At 52.2% G+C, this 24663-nt stretch overlaps 1 protein-coding gene across 1 annotated transcript in view; it reads right to left on the reverse strand.

Annotated features, from left to right (window-relative positions):
* The window catches only part of ADAMTS2 (ADAM metallopeptidase with thrombospondin type 1 motif 2), a 253928-nt gene that overhangs the window by 69549 nt on the left and 159716 nt on the right, over positions 1-24663 (reverse strand). Inside the window, exon 5 of the mRNA XM_040241374.1 lies at positions 11419-11502. Coding sequence (XP_040097308.1) covers positions 11419-11502 — 84 coding nt within the window. The remainder of the gene's footprint in view (positions 1-11418; positions 11503-24663) is intronic.

Here is a 24663-nt window from a genome sequence, read left to right on the forward strand (position 1 = left end):
TTTCCCTTTTCCAGTTATTCTTTTTAGATGTGCTTACAGAAATGCTGGCCAGTGGTGTGACCCCCGGCTCCGAGGCGTTCTGTCTGTCTGGCCTGGCACCCTTGGCCCTGGCACGCACTCTGCAGGGACCGTCACTGTAGACTTCCTGCTCGATAGCTTCAGGTCCGTGGAGTGACACCTCCTTTCCCTAGGGTGTTGCCCCTGAGCCCACAGCCAAGCATCCCACACTGTCCCCGGGCTCCCATGCGAGGTGCGCCCACTCCAGAGCCGCAGCCCCTCTGCACCCGATGTCTGTCCAGCACCGGCCTCCCTGGACGTGGTCGGCCAGCCATGTCCTCCTGACTCTCCTATCCCCCCCGCCTGTGTTTCTGCAGCGTGTCCTCCCTGGGGAAAGTGAGATCCTCACCTTGGACCCCGCTTGCCTCTTACAATCCCACAACTTGCAGAGGAGGCCCGAGTCTGGCCCTGTAACTTTCTGGAACCCTGCAGGACACACAGGTTCTGAGGGGCGGCAGCCTCCCCCGTGGCTTCCTGCGAACAGGAGGGGTGTGGAGGTGGGGGCGGCGGGCAGGGCATGGGGCATGGCATGGGGGAGGCTGGGCTGCAGGAGACGGCTGGGCCCCGCTCCGCCCCCGGGCCCAGGCGGAGGGGCAGCAGCATCTTGTCCTTTCTGGCCAGGCTTGGGGGCTGCAGATGGATACAGGGATCTAACTCTACATCCTGGCATGTCCTCTATCCTGACCCCTCTGAACTCTGTGGCAGAGATCTGAGTCTGCTCAGCTGCGCCCTGCTAGGGGACAGCGGGTGCAGTCTGCGCTCTGCCACAAGCACGCATCGAGCTCCACTTTCTCCCTTCTCGTCACCTCACCACCACGGATTCCTAGCTTCCCAGCAGGAAGTCAGGAAAGTGAGCAGGGACCTCGGTCCCCCTGCGCCCTCTCACTCCTCACTGCATCCGTCCCGGGCTCGCCGGAGCTGTCCCACTGCCCAGGTGGGCTGCAGCCATCTATCTCGTTGCCCAGGGGCTCCGGTCAGCCCCATGGCCTGCCCTCCCCACACCATACCCAGAAAGAGGAGGCTGCAGCGTCACAGGGGCCCGTGCCCACTCCCCGTACCCTCACTCTGCCTGTGGGGGACTCCGAGGGTATCAACATGGCCCAGGCAAAGCAGAACCCCTCCCGACAGGGTGGAACGTAAGGAGCGGTGGCCAGTCTGGCCGTGGCCACGAGGGCGGGCCCTGCCACACCTCATCACCTGACCTCACTGGTGGCAGCCTGCAGCCCCCTCTAGCCGAGGTGGCTTGCCCGAAGTTTCCACAGACACTCAGGCGACAGAGGTCCCAGGCCCAGGCCCAGGAAAGGCAAGATTGCCCACAGGGCGGAAGAACTGAGGCCTCTCCACTACCTCCAAGCCATCACAGAGAAGAGGTGCCAAGTAAAGCGTGAAGTCCTTCCTGCATCCTCCTTCAAATCAGAAATAGAATGCTGGACACGACGCTTGCGGCACGCCACTAGAGACCCTTCCCCAGGTGCTAGCGTTCAGTTAAACAGAAATACTTGGACTCTTCATTTTAAAATTATTGCTTTTAAAAAAAAAAACCATTTTTCCATAGTTAAAAATGTGCTATAAGTGTATAAAAGAAACCCGCAAGTATTAAAGAAACGTCCTTATCATGATGCATTAAGAAAATCCAGAAAAGCAGAAGGAAGAAAATAAAAATCCATGACCTACTATCCGGAGATAAGCACTGTTCACATTCTATGTATTCCTTCAGTCCCTTCTGGTATAATTTGTACACAAAATTGATATCATAATACTGGAAGCTTATATCCTTCTTTCCCCAAAAACAAACCAACTTGACTTTATGTAACCATTTGCCAAAGCCCTTACACATGCTTTGAAAACGGGATTTATTGCTAGTCTAATAACCCACCACTGAAAAAGCAAGAGAGTTCCAGAAGAACATCTATTTCTGCTTTATTGGACTATGCCAAAGCCTTTGAATGTGTGGATCACAATAAACTGTGGAAAACTCTGAAAGAGATGGGAATACCAGACCACCTGACCTGCCTCTTGAGAAACCTATATGCAGGTCAGGAAACAACAGACTGGTTCCAAATAGGAAAATGGAACAACAGACTGGTTCCAAATAGGAAAAGGAGTACATCAAGGCTGTATATTGTCACCTTACTTATTTAACTTCTATGCAGAGTACATCATGAGAAACGCTGGGCTGGAAGAAACACAAGCTGGAATCAAGATTGCCAGGAGAAATATCAATAACCTCAGATATGCAGATGACACCACCCTTATGGCAGAAAGTGAAGAAGAACTCAAGAGCCTCTTGATGAAAGTGAAAGAGGAGAGTGAAAAAGTTGGCTTAAAGCTCAACATTCAGAAAACAAAGATCATGGCATCTGGTCTCATCACTTCATGGCAAATACATGGGGAAACAGTGGAAATAGTGACTATTTTTCTGGACTCCAAAATCACTGCAGATGGTGACTGCAGCCATGAAATTAAAAGACACTTACTCCTTGGAAGGAAAGTTATGACCAACCTAGATAGCATATTAAAAAGCAGAGACATCACTTTGTCAACAAAGGTCTGTTTAATCAAGGCTATGGTTCTCCAGTGGTCATGTATGGATGTGAGAGTTGGACTATAAAGAAAGCTGAACACCGAAGAACTGATGCTTTTGAACTGTGGTGTTGGAGAAGATTCTTGAAAGTCCCTTGGACTGCAAGGAGATCCAACCAGTCCATCCTAAAGGAGATCTAGTCCTGGGTGTTCATTGGAAGGACTGATGCTGAAGCTGAAACTCCATAAATTTGGCCACCTGATGTGAAGAGTTGACTCATTGGAAAAGACCCTGATGCTGGGAAAGATTGAGGGCAGGAGGAGAAGGGGATGACAGAGGATGAGATGGTTGGATGGCATCACCGACTCAATGGATGTGGGTTTGGGTGGACTCTGGATGTTGGTGATGGACAGGGAGGCCTGGCATGCTGCGGTTCATGGGGTTGCAAAGAGTCGGACACGACTGAGCGATTGAACTGAACTGAACTGAATAATCCACCACAGAGATGTGCTGTAATTTACGTAACTAGACCCTTATGGGCAGACAGTTTAGATTGTTTCCAGTTGTTTTCACTTAGCAATAAGGCCATGACCTTTGGCTTAGGCCTAAAACTTCATGCACAAGGCTGTTAACTGCTTTAGAATAGAATCGCAGAAAGGAATGAATGACTGGGGGCAAACATGAAGAACCTTTTAAAGGGAAGCGACCGACTGTCACATTTCCTTCTAGAAATGTGTGCACATTTACACTTGAAAATGGAAGAGTGTACTGCTGCATTCACCCAAACCAGCAGTAAATCTTTAGATGCTTTTAAAATGGTAAACCATTTTATTTACTTATTGATTAATGGTAAAGCTCAATATTTTCTCTTTTTTGCAACATGTATTTTTTCTTTAGTTAATTGCTTATGTCAATTGCCAAGTCTGTTTTTCCTAGGACTCTTCATATATCAGAGTATTTTTCCATATTGCAAATGCTTTTCCTCATTGTGGTTTGCCTTTTGATGGTGTTTTTTGACAATTTTATATTTTAAATACTCAAATATATCTGTCTTCCCCTTTACAATCCTTTCTACTGTATTTTCACTTAAGAATCCCTTGACAATGAATATTTTCTTCTTGATTTGTATGATTTAATTAGCTGAATTTTATTGGTATATATTTATCATCTGATATATTTAATTTACTATTTATCATATATTTATTCTAACAGTTAATAACCATTCCATTTATATTATCACATTTTATTTGAGAGGTATTTTCAGTTATATATTTTATTCAGTTGATCTGTTAACATTTATGCGAATATAGTATGATTTTACTTATTTTTGCTTTACAAGGTGTTTGTAGTAAATCCTTTTTATCTGCTTGGCTTTCAAGGTTTTCCCGGCCATTCATGAATGTTTATGGTTGTAGATGAATCTCAGAATCATTTCATCAAGTTTCCAATTATTAATCTAGGGAAAAATCAACATTACCACAATGCCCAGTATTCCCATAAGGAACAGCATATGTCTCTTTGTGTATTTTTATTTTTTTCCTATCACTGTGCTTAGTTGCTCAGTCATGTCCAACTCTTTGTGATCCCATGAACTGTAGCCCGCCAGGCTCCTATGTCCATGGGATTCTCCAAGCCAGAATACTGGAGTGGGTCCCATGCCCTCCTCCAGGGGATCTTCACAACCCAGGGATCGAACCCAAGGCTCCTATATTGCAGGTGGATTCTTTCCTGTCTGAGCCACCAGGGAAGCCCAAGAATACTGGAGTGGGCAGCCTGTCCCTTCTCCAGGGGATCTTCCCAACCCAGGAATCGAACTGGGGTCTCCTCCATTTCAGGCAGATTCTTCACCAGCTGAGCTACCAGGGAAGCCCCATTAACAATGTGCAATTTTCTTTCTATATGTAGGTCTTACATGGTCTTGTTAGGACTAGGCCAGATATTTTATATTTTTGGTTACTATTCTAAACGGAACTTTTCTTTCCCTGGTATCTTTACTACCAGGGCATTGTAGGGCTTCCCAGGTGCACTAATGGTAAAGAACCCACCTGTCAATGCAGGTAGAGATGACGGTTGGATCCCTGGGTCAGGAAGACCCCCTGGAAAAGGGCATGGCAACCCATTCCAATATTCTTACCTGGAGAATCCCATAGATAGAGGAGCCTGGTGGGCTACAGTCCACAGGGTCGCAAAGAGTCAGACACAACTGAAGCAACTTAGCATGCAGGCATGCACACACCGGCACATTGTGAGTTTACACAGAAATGATTAGGCTTTGTGTAATTATCTTATATTTGGCCATGTCACTAAACTCCTTTCTTAACCCTAAAAGTTTTCCAATGGATTTTTTTGTGCCTGGAGTTTTCCAGGCACATAAGTATCAGCAAACAATTGTAATATTATCTACTCTCCTTGGATACTGGTTTCATGTCATATGATATTATGGCAGAAAGTGAAGAAGAACTAAAGAGCCTCTTGATGAAAATGAAAGAGGAGAGTGAAAAAGTTGGCTTAAAGCTCAACATTCAGAAAACTAAGATCATGGTATCCGGTCCCATCACTTCATGGCAAATAGATGGAGAAATAGTCGAAACAGTGGCTGACTTTATGGTGATTGCAGCCATGAAATTAAAAGACGCTTACTCCTTGGAAGGAAAGTTATGACCAACCCAGACAGCATATTAAAAAGCATTACTTTGCCAATAAAGGTCCATCTAGTCAAGGCTATGGTTTTTCCAGTAGTCATGTATGGATGTGAGAGTTGGACTATAAAGAAAGCTGAGCGCCGAAGAATTGATGCTTTTGAACTGTGGTGTTGGAGAAGACTCTCGAGAGTCCCTTGGCCTGCAAGGAGATCAAACCAGTCCATTCTAAAGGAGATCAGTCCTGGGTGTTCTTTGGAAGGACTGATGTTGAAGCTGAAACTCCAGTATTTTGGCCACCTGATGTGAAGAACTGACTCATTTGAAAAGACCCTGATGCTGGGAAAGATTGAAGGCGGGAGGAGAAGGGGATGATAAAGGATGAGATGGTTGAATGGCATCACCAACTCAATGGACATGGGTTTTGGGTGGGCTCCGGGAGTTGGTGATGGACAGCGAGGCCTGGCATGCTGTGGTCCATGGGGTCACAAAGAGTCGGACATGACTGAGCAACTGATTTGAACTGAACTGAGAATTTCCAAAACCTCAATAACAAAGTTATGTGTCTCTTTCTTGTTGCCCATTTTACTGTAACTGTCTCATAAGGGCAGTATTTCCCAAAGCAAATTCTGTAGAACATTGATTCCATGAGGAAAAGGGTTCTGTTGAGAAAGAATTTTGAGAAACCTGTTTGACCCACCTCTTAAGAGTTTCACCCTGCACATTTTCATAGTAAAGTCTCTGAGAAATTTTGTTGTCAGAAACACCTGTTTTACTTTGTCATATAGGCCTTTCCCAGACTCATTTGACCATGGAACCCCTCTATTCTCCTATGCAAACATCTAAGAACATCCTAAGAATTAGCAATGCAGAACACTTTTAGGGACAATGTGCTTCTTTTTCTACCTTTAAATAAAATTTGGGTTGTGATGTTACCATCTGTTACCAGTTCTCACCCTCTCAGCTCCCAAGGAGCTGATCCGGCTCCTTGCCCTGCTGGTGCCTTCAGCAGGGGTTCCTGGGCTTAGTCATGTGCCCCAGACTCGGGGGGCTCCCCTGTGCACCCCACCCATACCTTTGCAAAGGATGCACCCCTCTGCTCTCCAGGCTTCAGCCCCGCATGCCAGTGTCTCCCTGGCTGGCTCTTCTGGAATGGCACAAGGCGCCCCAGACCCAACACATCTCTGAGCTCGCTGCCTTTCTCCCCCACGTGCCTCGTCCCCTCCTGTGCTTTCCACCTCAGGGGCCGCCTCATCACCTAGCAGGCTGCCCAAGGCACAAGCTCAGTGTCCTTTCACCTTCATCCACGTAGCACCCATCCCCTCCTGGTGGCCTCCTAAAATTCTCTCCCTTCTCTGTGGCTATGGTCCCAGGACAGCCCACGACAGTCCTCCCTTTGACGCTGCCCACTTTCTCTCAAGCCACCACTCCCACGGCCATTCTGCACATTGGAGCCTGGGCATCTTCTTAGAAATGCAAATCGGATCGTGTTACTCTCCTGCTAGAAACTGCCCTAGTGAGAAAACCAACCCCCTTGGCAGGAGGTACAGAGAACTCAGGATCCGCTCCTTCCAGCTAGCTTCTTCAGCACCAACTTCTGCTGTTTTCCCATCTTGCACTGTCCCCTTCAGTCTGAGTCAGCTGCACCCTGTTCCTCCCACAGCCTGCTCTCTTCCTGCCTTTAACTTGAAACATCCCTGTGCTGGTTCATCCCCTTTTTCACTGTGGCTGAAAAGTCACTGCCTCCAGTCACCTGCCTTGACCTCTAAGGAAGGACTGCCTGCCCCACCTTTCCCCTGCCCAGTCTCTGAGCCCTCCGTTATAACTGTTTCCCTGTCTGCACCTCCACTCCAGAGCAGCCCCTGAGGTCCGGGATCATGACAGTGAAACACGACAGCACGTGACGCACAAAACCCCTCAAAAAATGCTTGTTAGATGATGAGCTTTGTCCTTAGGTGAACAGATGTGACAAATTACATGAACAGACTTTCTGATATTAAACAATCATCACCTTCCTATAATAAACCCTATTTAATCATAAGGGGAATTTCTCTTTATGCATTGTTGAATGAAAGGCTTAAAGCCTCAGGATTTTTTACATCTATTTTTAGAAGTGAAACAGGTCTGTACTTTGTCTTAGATATGCTACCTTTGGCAACTTTGCATGTAGGAATCATATTGGCCTGAAAGAGAAATTGGGTGGACTTTAGAACATATATATATTTTGAAGTTGTTTATACGATATTGCATTATCTTTGCTTATCAATTCCTTGCAAATGAATAAAATATACTGGCAAAAACAGGTTATCTGATTCTCTATTTAGAGGTAATTTTAAGATAACTTTGAAAACAGTGAAGCACTTGAGTCCCCACATGATTATGGGGTTTCCCATTTCCCCAAGAAATCCTGAATTTCCCAAGATCTTCTGGGTCCCTGACCCAGAGTTTCTCAAAATCTTACCTTCAGGTTTTCTACTGGTTTCGACCAGGTTTCTACCTGTGTGAGATACTTAAGGAAAGAAAAACAAGAAGAAACATCTTTGGGTGGGGACAATTTAGCACAAAGCCTGTCACGAAGCAGTTAAAATAACCAAGGCTTTGTTCCATGGAGTAATCAACATTGGGAAGGAGACAGACAGTTCCCAGGCCAAATAAGAACCAAAACGTCACCAGCACTGGTAAGCAGGTAACCACACACAACCCTCCAGTTTTTCCTTTTAGTGCCCTGACCACTTGGTAGCTCTTCTCCTCTTCCTACCCACTGTCCTCTGCAGAGGCAAAAAGTGGGGAGGGGGCTGGATATAATCATGCCCGTCCCTCATGCTACCAGCCTCAAAGTTCCTCAGATGCTAAAGGATGCTAATGAGGGGTCTCAGGCCAGGAAAGGGGAACCCGGCTGAGGAGGGGGATGGGGGGGGGAACAGGGAACATGTTGATAACTGCTCTTACGGGGATGCCCAAGTCCCATCAGACGTTCCAAAGCCCTGTGTCAGCAAACGGAGGCTGGAACTGTATCACTGGGCGTGGGTCACCCTAGCCTTACCCCGCTGTATGCTGTGCCTGCTTGCCTAGAATGTACCACCCTGCCACAAACTGCCTGCTTACCTGCAGAGGAAGGTGTGCACGCCCCTCCTTCACAGACCACCACTGGGTGTCAGGGTGGAGGGGTAGGGAAAAGGCCCAGGCAGAGATCTCCCAACAGCCGAGTATAGGGCAGCAACTGCCCCCAAAGCTTTCCCTGCAGCCAGGAAAAGCACCCCACTGTGGGCTGCATTGTACGCATGCTTTCTGATCTTTTAGTTTATGCTTCCTCGCTTTTTTCTAGACTAAATATGCCAAAGGTTTGCTTTTCCCAAGGCTTGCTTCTCGATGGGCCCTATTGTTACTTTCTACTTTATTGATTTTTGCCTTTTTCTAAACTATTTCCTTATTTTTACTTTCCTTAGGTTTTGGGGTTTGGGTTGTTGTTAACACCTGTTCTAACTCACTGACTTGAATAGAGGGTTAACTTGTTTTCATTTGCTCAGTGTGATCTTGGAAGGCGCCTGCCTCTGAATACAGCTTTGGCCACACTCCACAGGTTTTGATCTGTAGTATTCTGCAAGGAGATCCAAACAGTCCATTCTAAAGGAGATCAGTCCTGGGTGTTCATTGGAAGGACTGATGCTAAAGCTGAAACTCCAGGACTTTGGCCACCTCATGTGAAGAGTTGACTCATTGGAAAAGACTCTGATGCTGGGAGGGATTGGGGGCAGGAGGAAAAGGGGACGACAGAGGATGAGATGGCTGGATGGCATCACTGACTCGATGGACATGAGTTTGGGTGAACTCCGGGAGTTGGTGATGGACAGGGAGGCCTGGCAGGCTGCGGTTCATGGGGTTGCAAAGAGTCGGACACGACTGAGCGACTGAACTGAACTGAACTGAACTCTCACTTTGATTGGTTTTCCCAATAGTCTGCAATTGAGGCTCTAACAGTATTCTTCCCAGGAGATTTGTTTTTTTTCAGAGAGACTTGACTTATTCTTTTTATATATCCCTTTCCTCCATCTAGTTTTAGAGCACTGAGTATAGTCCAAATAATTTTTGCTGTATGAAATTCACTAAAACTTTAAGACCTAAAGTACATTTATCATTGTTAAGTGTTCTATGATTCCTCAAAAAGAAGGCATATCTTTCATAGGTATAGCAAGGGGAAAAGATGATATAACTAATTTAACTTTACCCATTATACTATTTGTGCTTCCCAGGCAGCTCAGTGGTAAGGAATTCGCCTGCAATGTAGGAGACGTTGGGTCCAATTCCTGGGTTGGGAAGAAACCGTGGAGGAAGAAATGGCAACCCACTCCAATATTCTTGCTAGGGAAAACTCCATGGACAGAGAAGCCTGGTGGGCTATAGCCCATGGGGTTGCAGAGCTGGACACGACTGAGCAACTAAGCATGCTGCTGCCGCTGCTAAGTCACTCCAGTCGCGTGTGACTCTGCGACCCCATAGACGGCAGCCCACGAGGCTCCCCCGTCCCTGGGATGCTCCAGGCAAATGAGCATTGTATTATTTGAAACTCCTGTGCCTTTAAAAATGTAATCTGTTAAAGGTCTTGGAAAGGGTACGAAAGACTCCTGCACTTAGGTTTTTTGCCGATTTCCCCCTTGTTCTGACAGTCTGCTTTGGCGCATTTTACGCTGTCCTTGGGACATTGAGGGACCATGACTACCGTCCTCCGCAGTGGTCACTTGGATCATCATAGAGTAACACACTCCCCAAGGCAGGAAAAGTGGGCTCAAGGTCCAGCATTGCTGGAGTTTGTCCAATCACAGAGTCCTTCGTTGTCGTTTCGGTACCGCAGGCCTTGTATGTGGTGTGCAGTTCAATTTCATTTTGTGAGACTAAGACTCTGCCTCTGAGTAAAAGACTTAACCCTCCACATAATTACTCTGCCTGATGTGCCTCGGCTTCATCTTAATATGACTTGACTTTATTCATACTGAGTGAGGTCAGACTACGGATTCCAGAATTTGGCCGCCAGGGTGAGAAGCTGGACTCCTAAGGAGCCAGATGCCACTAGCTACTCACACCACTGAACTGCCTTAAACCTTAGCGTAAGTTTCACAAGTCCTTACTTGTGAAATGGGATCATCATAGCTCCACCTCCTCCTCTGTCCTTGGATTGAGTTAATTTCATGTAAAGTGCTCCCAAGCTGCTTGGCACAGGCCTGGCTCAGTCCACACTGGCCTGGCACCACGAGGCTCCTTCCTTCCTCACCAGCTCTCTTTTCAGGCCACCCCATTATCTTTCCATCTGGGGGCTTCCTAACCCTGCTTGCATAGACCTGTGCATGCTGATAGGAAAAAGGCTTCAAGTCTGACGGCAAAGGGGTGTAAGAAGGGCAAGAGTGCTCAGTGAGAACAGCAGCTACGTGGCATGAGAAGAGGACACAGGCTGAAGACACAGGCAGGAGTCAAACTGAGGGACATCTCAACCTTGCGTTTCTGCTGCTTTGACATCCAGGGCCTTGCTGACCTGGGCGGAACTGTCCCTGCCAGGGTTAACCAATTCCCAGAGTCAGTAAAGAGCTCACTCTGAAGCATACGCTCTTCAAACGCAAACCAACCGATGCAGAGTCCACACCCCCAGCCATCTCCTTCATCGGGCGCTCACACTCCAGCCCATTATCCCCAGAGCAAATCCCCAAGGGCCAGGTACCAGGCACTCAGAGGCAGCCCTAGTTCCCCAGAGCCCACTGAGATGATTCACACTGGCCAATCCTAAGCCTGCTTACCTGTGATTAACCTGGTCCTTCCCGAGGAAGCCACAATGGAGGGGCTCACCCACAGTCTCCCTCTCCTCCCCCAGGCCTCCTGACCAACCCGGGCACTTCCCTGTGCGGCCCTGCAGGGCCAGAAACTGTGGGTAAAACCCAGCTTTTCCAAGGCAGTCACCTCCTGAGCTGTTGGTCTCACCAAACCTGAACCTAAATTTTTAAAGAGAAAGTGAGGTTGAGAGGAGAGTAGGGGCGGCTCACAAGTTCCTTGTTTCTTACAGGAAACACAGGGCAGCTGGGCAGAGGCAAGGTGGTTCTGGCCAACATAAAGGCTTTTCAAGGGGGCCTTTGCCTCACTGGAGGGCCCCATTCATCCCACAGAGGTGGGGGCCCTGGTGAGTCTGGAAGGCACCAGCCTGCAGTGTCCACTCACCTTCCCGTAGCTCAGCAGGATTATCCGCACCAGGACGACATTGATGTGGGCCCCCAAGGACTCATCGTGATAGATTTCGTTGACCTGAAACACAACCAGGGACATGTCAGCAGAAACCACAGGCTCACAGACCAGCCCTGGCTTTGTAAATGGCATCGCCACCAGCTCAGCCCCAGGGCAGAACCCGGGCACCCCACCCCACCCCTTCCTCCTCGCCACACTTCATACTCAGGCATTACCATCAGCTCTGAATCAACCCCTTGCTTTCCCTCTGCTCCTCCTGCCCCCTTACAGCCAACCACTGAGTGGACACTGCCCCTGTCTCCTCAGCAGCCCCTCCGACCACCCCAGGGAATCTCCAGCTAGAGCCTACACTAGGATGTGGACACTGCCCACGCTAAATGCTGGAGCCGTTAACTGCAACACAGCCTTTTCTGCCAGGGTGAGCACGGCTCAGACCCCGGTAGAAGGGCCAGCCCTGGCACTGTCACTGGTAGAAATCACTCCACAGGTGCTGCCGGTGATTGTGAAATATTATCTGTACTCATCACAGCTTGGAAAGGGGAGCCATTTTAGATGACCCCCAGATCTAATTTTTAATGTGCTAATTAAGAACAGATATTGCTGTATCACAAAGGTGCTTTCTGTGTTCTGTTTTGGGAACTACAGCTGACACAGTGGGCTTCCTTTGTGTTTTATCATTTTGTACTTTCTTTTTTGGGCTTCCCAGGTGGCGCTAGTGGTAAAGAACCCATCCGCTGGGTTGGGAAGATCCCTTGGAGGAGGGCATGGCAACCCACTCCAGTATTCTTGCCTGGAGAAGCCCCATGGACAGAGGAGCCTGGCGGGCTACAGTCCATCGGGTCGCAAAGAGTCGGATGCAATCGAAGTGACTTAGTACACACGTGTATTTTATTTTTCACATTTGCAAACATGATTTGAACAGGTACCCGTGGGCCTCACCAGAAGTCAGAGGAGTCCACGGCACAAGGAAGGTGAGGAACCTCCCCTCCCCACAGCATGGCCTGCAGGGCCTTCCAGAAACACTGGTTATGGTTAACCCCGGGCTCAAGGCCAGCCAAGCCTCCCTCTCCCACCGAGCCCACTCTCACACACTCTCAGGATCTCGCCTGGAACAGCGCTCTCGCTACCACCCCCTTCATCCATTCACTTCCTGACCAAACTTGACTCTTCTGGAGGTCCAGCCTCCAGATCTCATCTGCTTCCCAGCAAGCATCAGGGCCCTTTACTTCCTGAGTTCTCTCTGGATTTTCCCTGCGTGCCTCCAGCACTCAGGATGCAGTCACACCCAGCAGATACTCAGGACACACTTGTCAAGAGAACAAATCCACATCACTCAGTGGAGAGGCACGAAACTCGTGCAGGCCCTCCCTGTGCGCAGACCAAACCCCAGAGGCTGCTGACCTTCCCCTGGTGAGGAGCAGATCCCGCCAAATGCACCTCCCAGCGCCCACTCTGTCATCTCAGGCCAGGGCCCTTCTCTCCCGGAATCCCAACTTTTAGAATCTCTATCTGAGCAATGGAAATTACTACCCACAAACAGCAGGAAAACCCTTTGGGAAATCTGAGAGTTAGCAAGTGAAATCGACTCACGATGGATGGGATGGGCAGGCACGTGGAGGCATGCTAGACCAAGAGCCTGGTGATCACTATCACCCTTGCTGTGGCACCAATGGGAGGCACAGAGGGGTCCTGGGACACCTCCAGCCAGCCCTACATGTGGCCTCGTGGGAAGCCTCCTGCCCACAAATCTACTTCCCAATTATAATTTGTTTCTCTGCCCCGACCTGGCTTTCCTCCAGGGAAGCAATGACCGATAGCCTATAGGATGTTCACTGCAGCACACGCCAACAAGGTAAAGCTATGACTGGCAAGGTGGAGCCAATTCACCCACGCTGGGCCTTCCCTTCCTTAAAACAATATGACAGTCTCAACTCGCTTTGTGAGGACTAGACTTCCACACATATGTGATGGAATGATCCTGGTGAAAACAGCAAAGCTGTGGTTGTCACTGCTGCTAAGCCATATCACCCTGCAGCCCCCAGGAGGTCGCAGTGGCAGGGTGAGCACCCTCTAAGCCCGGATGTCCTTGCCCACCTTTGAGGGTCAAACCAGACCTAGACATTTTGGTCCACAGTGAGACAATAACCCTAAAAGTCAGTTTTTCTTAAGAGAGAGGTTGTTTTTGTTGGTTTTTTTTTTTTTTTGTCTGTCTCCAAAGTATCATTTTATCTCTCACAAACAGAGCCTGGCCAATTTGGCTCACAGAGTTTGACCAAAAGTTGTGGTGTAGAACAGAAGAAGGTAGTGATACAGGGAGGTTCCGCTGCCCCTAGGGCAGGGAGCAGGGGTGGGCACGAGAGGAGAGAGGGGGCAGAGACAGGGGTGAATGGCAAGCTTCACTCTACACCCTTCACTTCTGACTCCCAGGTCATGCTTTGAGTGAAAACAGTTCAGATACTTGGGAAGAAGATGAAAGTAGAGAAAGCTTGAACCTGCTCTCTGGGACCTGGGAAGGGACAGGGTCACATCCAGTCCCCGAAGTCTGGGTAACTTCAGATAGCTACTCCTGGGGACCCAAAGGCAGTGGCAGGGTAGCCTGCTGTTCGGAAGGGATTCAGGGCTGAGTTTACAGAATTATCTCCTTTGATGCTCCCAATAGCTGTTGGAGGCCAGAAGGAGGGGTGTCAAGCCCTCCTGAGAGATGAGGAAGCTGAGGCTGGCCCCCGAGGGAGGAAGGAGATGCAGGGCTGGCCCCGCCTCAGTTGCTGGCCCAGAGCCTGCCATCAAGGCCCTCCTGTCTCCTGGCCCCACCACTGGGGCTGAGGGTGGCCACTCTCATCTCGGGGAAGGGGTCTTATGTCCTTCTTGGACAGTGGGCGGGTCTGACCCTGACTCCTGATTCCAGACAGAAGGGGGCCAGACCCTCCACCACGAGGTGCCAAGCTCTGCGAGGCAAAGCCCCACCTCCCGCTGGGGGTGAGGGCCAGGCGCTCAGGGCCAGGGGTGTCGGGCTGCTGCACAAGGCCCAGCTGTATCTTCTGAGCTGCCCACCAGCCACCAGCTCCTGGCAGTGGGGCTGGGCACCCTGCCTCTGGCCTTGGAGACCAACTGGGCCTCCAGGACTGCTGAGGAGCTAGACAGGGCATGTCCAGAGTTTGCCCAGGAGGGAGCCAAAAAGGAAGCCAGGCCTGCTCTTGAGGTGCCACAGCCCTGCCTGCCCTGGTGCCCACCACTGAGGTGCACCTTTCTCCATTTCTCCGAGAAAGCCTCCACCCTTCCACACAGGGACACAGTTCCACACAACCTGCTTCTTTGGGAATCGGGGCTTTGAGCTGGGTGTGCCCCAGCCCCTCTCTACAGCACAGGCACCTCTTGGCAGCTGCTGGACCTTCAAGGTGGTCCCCAACCTGGATCCCCACTCCCAAGCCCTCCTGATGGCCCGGCCCCCGCAGACCCCCCAGCGGGTGGGAACCCCGCAGTGACCAGCTGGCAGAGCATATCTTCTTGCCCATTAGGCGGTGTGACCGAACCCTCACGCCTGCAAACATGTCCCCCTCTGGCGTCCAGCTCCTAGTGCCCACGCTGTGATTCATCAGGACCAGAAAGAGCAGAATGCAGGGCTTGTGGGGCATGGAGGAGGCTGGCTGTGCTGAGGAGGGGGCCCTGCCCTGCCCCCCAGGGCCATGCCAACTTTTCAGCGGATTGTGAAAGTGCCACAGCCCTGCAAAGTCAGCTGTACCCCATTCCCCACAGGATGCTCCCAGCAGGGCCCACTGTGGCATGAAGACCCCCGGGAATGAGCCTCAGTAACAGGGACACAGGGGCAATAGTTCTGCCAAGCAGAGGGCTCACGGACACGGCACAAAAAGCCACAAGGACAGAGGCAGCTTCCCAACATCTCCCTTCCAATACTCCTTCCTCCCCGACCCCCATTCCACTTGCTCAACAGGCAGACAGGAAGCAGTTCCTTCCCGCCCCATGTCCCGCCCAACCTCCCACCCTCATGGATCATTCTTCATGGTGGCTGCCATTCAAAAAGGTCTGACTTCCTCTTTCCTCTGCCTGAAACCCTCAATGGCTCCCCAGTGCTTTCAGGAACAGCCCTCAGCCCTCAGCCTGGCACGTGGGGCCCTCTCAGAGGTGGCCCTGGCTTGCTTCTCTAAGCTCAACTTCAGCTACTTTCCTTCAGGAACCCTCACTCCTGACGGCTCTGCCTTCTTCTCCTGCTTGTGCCATGGTTCGTACCTGTAATCCCCTCTCCAGCCTCTGGATTCTTGAAATACCCAGGAAAGCAAAGGGCAATCAATGTGTTTCAAAGGAGGAGGGCAGTTATCACCCTGCGAGCGCCCCGCAACCCCAGCCCAGGGCCTTCTCCGTACAACGGGAGGAAGCCCGCTGCTGCTTCTCAGGTTGCCCCCTTTGCTCACAATGATCCAGTCTGAGCTTGCTAAACAGGAAGTCCTACCCTTCCCTGGGACCTTGGCACTTGCTGTGCCTCCGGTTCCTCGCGCTCTTCCCCCAGCACAACTATCCCCGGCTCAAAGTGAGCCCGTAAAAGTAGTTGCTCCCAGCACAGTGTGGAGGTTCCTTAAAAAACTAAAAATAGAGCTACCATATGATGCTGCAATCCTGGGCATGTATCTGGAGAAAAATATGGCCCGGTGCAGCACTGTTTACGATAGACAAGACATGCAAACAACTAAACGTCCATCGACAGAGGAACGGATAAGGAAGACAGTGAAATATCACTCAGCCATTAAAAAGAAAGAAATAAGGCCATTCGCAGCAACATGGATGGACTGAGAGAGTGTCATACTGAGCGGAGTAAGTCAGACAGAGGAGAAGTGTTATATGACATCTCTTACAGGTGGAATGCTTGAAAAAATGATGCAAATGAACTTACAAAACAGAAAGAGGCTCACAGACTTAGAAAAGGAACCCACAGTTGCTAGGGGGAAGGAATAGTTCAGGACTTTGGGAAGGTCATGTACACACTGCTATATTTAAAATGGGTAACCAACAAAAATCTATTATATAGCACATGGAATTCTGCTCAATGCTATGTGCCAGCCTGGATGGGAAGGGGGTTGGGGGAGAGTGGATGCATGTATAGGTATGGCTGAGCTCCTTCACTGTTCACCTAAAACTATCCCAACATTGTTAAATGGCTACAGCCCAATACAAAAAGCTTTTGGTGTTAAAAATAAATTAAAAAAAACAGCAGTTGCTCCCATCCTGGACTCTGCACTTGAGCGGGAGGCACGCCTCTTCCTCACTCACTGCTGTGTCCCTAGCAGTGCTGAGCGCACAGTAGATGCTCAGTAAACAGTTTTGAATGGGTGAACGAGAGAATAACCGGGAAATGCGGACCAAGAGGCAACGGGCCAAAGTGCAACAGGAGCAGGGCCTGCGGTGCCCTGCCGCGATCGAAGGCCAGGCCAAGCACCCCAGAGCCTACCCACCCTCCCTGCCCTCCTGAGGCCTCCTGTGTGCCAGGGAGAAGCTACTCACCTCTGTCCAAAGCCACAGGGCTTCTCTGTGCAGAGAGAGGCCAACAGCTCTCTTGTTTGGGGAAATACATTGTAATGCACCTTTTGCTTATGCAAAGGTGCAGCCAAGTTTCTGTTCTGGAATAGAAAATAAGAAAGGATGCAGGCTCTGCATGGTAATATGAAAGTTGGCTTTCTTTGTGGCAGACTTCGACCCTGGACACCAGTGAGCCTTGGCAGGTGGCCTGCGGCTACTGGGCAGAGGTGACCTTCGGCCATGTCGAGGTGGAAGGACAGGGCAGGACAGAGAGGCTGGTCCAGGCAGTGGGGTCCTCCCAGGGCAGGCAGGGGCGAACTGCTGCTTGGGTTCTCATCCGTTATGCCCAACCGTCAGGAAAGTTACCACCTCTTCCTCTGAGCCAAGCTCTGCCAGCTAAGGCGCCTAAGCACCCAGTGAGGAGAAGGCAGGCCTGGAGGAGCCTGTTGTGAAGCCTTGGAGGCAGGCACAAGCCGGCTCTGCTTTGTGGCTTCTCGGAGCCTTTGACACGACTGGGTAGAAGGTCTCTCTGAGTCCTCCAGGAGGAGGCTTGTACATCACAGCGGAGGTGGAGGTGAAGGGAGTGCTGGGGAAGCTGGGACAGAAAGTCTGCGGGCTGCCAGTGAGCGTTTTCATTCGTGCCCATCTTATAACACACAAATGGGGCTGCAAAAGCCCAGTCTCACTATGAGAATGAACATTCCCTTTGCAGATCTTCTTTACCACTCGCTTCTCAGCAAATGCTTCGCAGGCAAAGCAAGAACAAACACGACTCCAGCCTCTGCTCAAAATATCAAACTGTCATGAAATGCAAATGAGCAGGACAGGAATTGCTAAGATCGTATTGTGCACAAAAATGGGAGGCAGGTAGAGTCCCTTCTTCAGCCCCGCAAGGCCCCCCCACTGTGACTCCTCCCATGACTGTGAAACAATCCAGTCCCCAAGTCTGCACCAGGCCACACTCTGCTGGGCCTGGGGACATCTCTGCAGGTCTCCAGGGTGGAGACAGGTTCCTCCACTCCCAGGCAAGTAGTTCAATGCCCGGAATCTAGAGGGAACCTCAACAAATGGTTGCTGTGCAAACAAAGAAACGAAGCTGCCTTAAACCACTGCCCATGTTGGTGCTGATTACTTCCAAGAAGCTGCTCATTCCAGTCACTTCATCAGGTTGCACGGGTTCCAGGGTGGGCTCGACTGCCATCTTGCCCTGTAACTTGGGCTTGATATTTTGCCCGTTTGAGCCTCAGTTTCCTTATCTGTGAAATGGAGGCAATACCAGTTCTAACCTCTCAGGCTGTTACCATGAACTGAACTCAACACTATATTTAAAGCATCCAGCAAAATCCCAGGCACACAGCACAGACTCAGGAACTCAGTAGAGCTCTCATCAAATGACAGGTCAAATACCCGAGTTCTTTCTCTGGCCCCACCGGAGCTCTCCTCAGGGCCGCCAGGGAGGGCTTGCTTGGACCACAGTGTGCAGCCAGGCTGTTTTCCAAAGCCCATGCTGGGCCTCAGCAGGCACCTGCGTGTGACCCAGTCCTGGGGTTCTCCCCGCCAGCCCCACCACAGGGCAACCAACAGCCACACCAACACTGGAGGCCCAGCCCTCCCACTCACCACCAGAGGGCTCATCAAACAGGGGGATAAGGCTGCAGACCAGGGAAGCACAGCTCTGCCGAGGCCGCGGGACACAGAAGGATTTTCCTGAGGTCCGTGGGGAGGGCGCTGACAGGAAGGAGCGGGGGAAGACAGGGACCTTGATTCCTTCTGACAGCAGCCTTGGCCCTGAAGAGCCCTGGGGTGTCAGCAGCCTCCTTGTGTCCCCTGAGCTCCCCAGCCCTCCCTGACCCGAGCCCTGGGGCCTGGCATGGAGTCTCCTCCAGAGGAAGCCCTTCGGGGAGGCCCTGGTGGTGACACCATGTGACACCCCCACCAGCCCCCCCAGTCTCAGAGACCATGAGCAGGACCACCAACCCCCTCCCCCGCCCCCCGCCAATGTCAGCAGCCGGGCCCTGGCAGGGCGTGTGAAAACAGTGATTTTTCATTCTTCCTGTGATTCATATTCTTCTAATTCCCTACCGCTCTTTGACCCCAGGATAGAAAGAGGGAAAATGCCCTCATGGGGAGGGGAGCCACAGCACCTGAGAGGCTCCCAAGGAGGCGAACAGGGAAGCAGCAAGTGCCCTGGTTGGCGAAGGTTAGTGGAGGCGGCTGAGGACAGGCAGGAAGGCAGACCTAGGCTATGCCCCCCACCCCTGCTCCTGCTTCTCACACACCTCTAGGGTCAAACATAGATCCCGAGAGCTGTGGGCCCTGCTGCCCACTGGGACCCTAGGATGAGACTACATTGCAAGAGCAGGGTCCCCTCCCCAGGTGGCTCTAGCAGGAGGTGAGAAATGGGAGGGGACCCTGTGAGTAAAGTGGCCTCAACACCTGCCCCAGCCCGGAGAGGTGTGTGTGAGCTCCAGAAGCTCCTGTCTGGCCGGCTGGGTGGGAGGTGGTGGCTGTGGGCTGGGAGAGGCTGCAGAGTGGATGAGTCATCACAGCGCCAGGCCTGGACCGGGTGGGATTGGCACACCTGAGCAGTCCAGGTCAGGAGCCCGGGCCCGGGTCTGAGGACACACAGGGCAGGCACTCAGGCCCGCCTCCCCACTGCCACTAGGGCCTCAGGGTCCCCCACACAAGGAGGACAGCCAGGACCAATCCCTGGGTCAGGAAGACCCCCTGGAGGAGGGCACGGCAGCCCACTCCAGGATTCTTGCCTGGAGAATCCCATGGACAGAGGAGCCTGGCAGGCCACAGTCCATGGGTCGCACAGAGTCAGATGCAACAGTGACCAGCTCTTACTTACTTCCTTACTGCATCAGGCCTGCCTCCCCACTGCCACCAGGGCCTCAGGGCCCCCCACATGATGAGGAAGAAGGAAGCGGTCCTCCCAGCAGGCCCTGACCCAGAAGAGACTGGGGACACCCTGGCCGTTCACAGTCACCTGCGCCTTAGGCACAGCCGGGGCTTGTCAGGAATTCCCATCTCCCAGCAAAATTCAGAAGTCTCAGAGCACTGCTTCCTGTAGTATTACAGAGCTGTCTGCTGCGAACATATCCTCCTCTAAAGTGAAATCCCTCAGCATGATTCCTAACATCCGGAACGTAAGGAGCTTCCCCGAACGCAGTGGGAAGCCGCTCTGTCCATGCAGCCCACGGCGCCTGGCGCCGCGGGAACCTGTTTGGGTAGCAGCGCTCCCTTGCCAGCCTCTGTCCCCAGGCAGAGCACTGTGCTGACTGCCTGGGCCAGGCTGGGAGCAGGGACCCAGAAGTGTGGAACCAGGGAACAAATGGGTAGCCGGGAAGATGGGTGAACATCCCCTGGGATGCAGGGAGCCCAGAGCCAAAGGCAGAGGGGCTGAGCTCTCAGACACGCGAAGAGCTGCCCCAGAGCACTGCAGGGTCAGAGCGGGCCCACTGGAGCCCACCGGCCCGTCTCACTGCCAGGCCCGGGTGCTCCACCCCTGCACCCGGCTGCCCCCCACGCACTCTGCTGTGGCTGCGGACATCCCCACAGAATGGGCTAAGCTCCCTCGGGTGCTGCTCTCCTCGGGGCCGGCCCCTCTGCCCCACCACCGTGGCCTCCAGCACCTTCAACTGGTCGTTACATTGTTAACTGCCACCTCCCTCCACTGGGCCCGTCTGTGCCACTGAGAACTGGGGGCTCCTCTGCACCTTCAGCTGCCGCGTCCTCAGCGTCTAGGACCCGGCTGGCTCCCAAAGCTTCAGGATCAATCCAAGCTCGGCCGTTCTGGCCAGCTCTGTCCCTCCTAGGTCTCCTGTACCACAACCCCATCCCTGCCCCACTCCGTGCCTCCCGGGACACGCCGAAGGTCTGCACAGGAAAGCACGCTCCCGAACTTGTCCACTTTGCCAATTTGTGGTCAAAACCAGTTCCAGACTCACCTCAATGGTGACCTCCCCAGCCAGGCAGAGGGCGCTGGCTGTGTCTCGAGCCTGCCGAGGCCCCTGTCCTTCCTGTTGCATTAAGCAAAGCCAGTGTGTCCCCAGGAGAGCCAAGCTTCTCAAGGACAAGAGCGGGGCTGCTTTGACAGGCATCATAGACGAAGAAACGATGGCTGCACCTTGCTGGTCAGCTCTGGCCTTCCCAGACCTGCGCCAGGCACCTCCTCACATCACCACCTTCCACCTCCCACAGCCTGCAAGTGAGCATTGCTGCCCCCGTTTACCTGTTGTGGAACAGAGGCTCAGAGAGACTGAGAAACTCACCCACATGAGCCCGAGCAGGACGGGCAAAGGCTTTGGAGAGTTCTGGGTGAAAGTGCTGACGTTAAAGCTGCGTATCCCTCACCCTGGCGACTCAAAGCATCTCTGCTGGAGACAAACAACCTTGAGCATCAAGGAGGGCGGGACAAGAACATTTATGCTACTAGGGTTTCTCTTCCATGGACAAACAGAGCCTGTGTTCCATGGGAGTCTGTGGGACCTCGGTCATCCTATGAGAACTGATTTACTCATTGATTCATTCATTTACGAGACATTTCCTCAACCCCTACTGTGTGCCTGACCCTTCACCAGCTGCTGAACAGACCCAGGTAAGCAGACCCTCTGAATCGGACATTAAACTTGGCGCACCCAGCCCTCCTGAGACATGCCACCAAGGGACCCCTCAGGCAGCAGAGGGGGTCTGCTCAGCTACAACTCCCGCAGCACAGGGGGCAGACAAGGAGGAGCCCGGGTGGGAGGGACAGCCGGTTGGGGGGGGGGGGTGGAAAGCGGCACCCTCTGCTCTTCTGGCTCGGCTGTCACCTCCTTACTGGAGTTTGCGGGCGACAAGCTCTGCTGCTTCCCAGAGCTGTCACCAAGGAGTGACACTGCCCAGCCTTCCTCATCCACGGCGACTCGCATTCCTACTTTGACAACCACCAGCTCGCCAGGGGAGGCCAAGGACAGGCTGCTCTGGGGCTTCCCTCCTCACCTGTCAGGAGGCCTCCAGGAGCTGGGAGGAAGGTGCAGGGGAGTCCTGGGGGCAGGAGAGAGCCTCACACTTCAGGACAGAAGAGGCAGAGGGAAGGACAGGTCTCGGCTCCCCCCATCAAAATGTTCTCTGCCTGCACTGTCATCCCTGGGAGGAGGGAGGTGGTCTATTGTCTCCCCAACGGGAACGTGACTTCTTGCAGCAGGACCTCAGGCCGGCTAACATGATGCTTCTAGCACCTAGAACTGTGCTCAGAGTAGGTGCTCTGTAGATATGGTGAAGTCAATATGTCAGTGGGTGAGGGGGTGAACACACCCTAGAGGGAGGAGGAAGACACAAGCCCAGGGAAAACGCCAGGAGAGTCACAGATGGAAAAGACAGTCAGGGCCATGGGCCGCGGGAAGAGGACTGGTATCCGGGCACACAGGTATGTGAATCCCATCTGCCATGCCCCAGCCATGCCACCCAGCCTCTCTGAACCTCAGTGACCTTATCCAGGAAAGGGAGCCTCACGGGGCACTGGGGCAACGTAGAGAGACATCGTGTAAGTACTTCCTTACACGTGTTTGAAAACTCAGCCCCTTAGGCCACAGGGAGAGGTGTCTGGAATGGTATCGACAGAAGGCATGAGCCCTGGACTCCCTAAGAGAGATGTTTCTATCTCTTTAGAACCCAAACCAACCTCATGACTCCACTGATAGTATGTTAGGATCCCAGGCCCCTTACCTGGCACAGAAGGCTTTGCCAACCTCATTCCTGCCTCTCCCCAGCACCCTACACTCTGATTGGCCCCAGCCTCGGGTTGTGATGTGGTGATGCCATTGAGCCTTTACACCTGCTGTTCTATCACCCACAACACCACCAGCCCACACCAAGCTCCCTTGCAGGTTAACGCTGCCTCAGGGGCCAGGCGGCTCAGCAGGAAAGAATCTGCAAGAGCCACAGGAGACACAGGTTTGATGCCCAGGTGGGGTAGATCCTCTGGAGGAGAATCCCATGGACACAAGAGCCTGGTGGGTTACAGTCCATAGGGTCGCAAACTCGGCTTAGCAAGCATCCACGCACCTGGGAAGCTCCCAGTGCCCAGCATGGGGCCCAATTTAGACCAGGCTTCTGAGAGCGCCCCACAATTAAATACAAGATTGGGGACAGCTTACACTCAAGGCATGCTCTCCGTGTGCCCAGCATGCTGTTAAGCGCTTTTCCGGTATTTAACTCAAGTTATGCTCCCAACAGCCCTGGGAGGTAGTACTAATTATCCCCCATCCCAGCATACAGCAGGGCAGGCAGTCGCCTCCTTTCTTCTAGGCCTGAAGGAACAACCTACCTGCTGAGCAGCCAGTCATGTTCCGACTCACTAGTGCAGTGTGAGGTCTTAATGTCAACTTGTTGCCAACATTAAAAAGGAATTAGATTTCCTGTAAATGTGGATTTCCAGCTTCTCGGGGGACATGGAGGCGGGGGAGGGGCTCACAATGGTGCACCTGTTCATTCCAAAATGACACGTGAATGGGACCTAGGAGAGGATCTCCAGGGCTGTAGTCTCTCTTGTTGCCTCAGTCCCCACCACGCCCTATTGTCCACAGCCTGGACACCCAGATTAGGCCTTCTGCCTGGCTCCCACCAGCATCTGAGGTGCTGCCCCTTCTAAGTGCTGTATTTGCTGGCAGTCATACCTCCTGGCAGCTCATGAGGCTGTGCTCTCAGACCAGATAAACATGAGGCACAGGAACAGTGCTGGGAGGCCCGGCTGTGGCTACACCAGGAGCAGAGCCCGAGCCCTGGGGAGCTGCCATGTGGCAGTGGGAGCCTGTTCTACCCATCCTCACATCCCTCACTACAGCCAGGCCCAAACTCAGCATTTCCTCTTTGTCCCGGGAGTCCTGCTCGCTTCCCTTCAGCTTCAGGGAACCAAGCTTTCGTGCCCAGTTTCAGATGTGTGTTTCTCTTCCCAGGAACCAGAGCCAGAGACACGTGAAAGGGACTGGGGCCTGCGCCTTTCCCCTGGTGGGTGTGCAGCTCTGCAGCCAGTTCACGGGATCATCCCTGAGACCCACAGAAAACACGCCTGTCCTGTCTCGGCCTTCCCTACCATCACCACGTGGCCCCAACATTCTTGGAAGTTGGTGAGAAATGGGGCCCATGGGCCTCTGATTGTTTGCAAATCCTGGCAAGGCTTTGGTGAGCCCAGGCCAACTTCTGGACTAAATTAGAAAAGAGGAAAAATATTTGAATCCTGGCACAGGGAGAAATCATTCAACAAAAATTGTTTAAGAACATCTCATGCTAGGAAGGGTCAAAGGGTACAGTCTCTACTCTGACAGCTCAGAAGCTCCTTTGGGTCCCCCCTGTTCTCCACAAGCCTAAAGAGTATGTCTGCCCTTGATGGAAGACACGCTTGGGGTAGGGGTCGGGGAGCAGGAATTCTTCCAGAACATGAGAAATTAGCCTAGCTAGGAGGGGCAGCTATGTCTGCCCAGAAATCTTGCTCCTCCTGCTCTGTTGTTTCAAAGTGTTCGCTCAGTTGCTTTAAACAGAATCCCCAAAGTGACTTCCTGGATCCAATCAGCTGGCAAAGTCGGGGTGGGGGTGGGCTGGGGTCTGAGCAGGCAGAGGGGGGAGCTCAGCTCAAGTGTAAGGTCCCTGCAATGGCCTTCAGGAAAGGTTGCTCTAGCTGCAGGGTCTTAGAGGCCTGGAGGGGAGAGAGGG

Source organism: Oryx dammah, unplaced genomic scaffold, assembly GCF_014754425.2.
Source record: "Oryx dammah isolate SB20612 unplaced genomic scaffold, SCBI_Odam_1.1 HiC_scaffold_5, whole genome shotgun sequence".
Lineage (NCBI taxonomy): Eukaryota > Metazoa > Chordata > Mammalia > Artiodactyla > Bovidae > Oryx > Oryx dammah.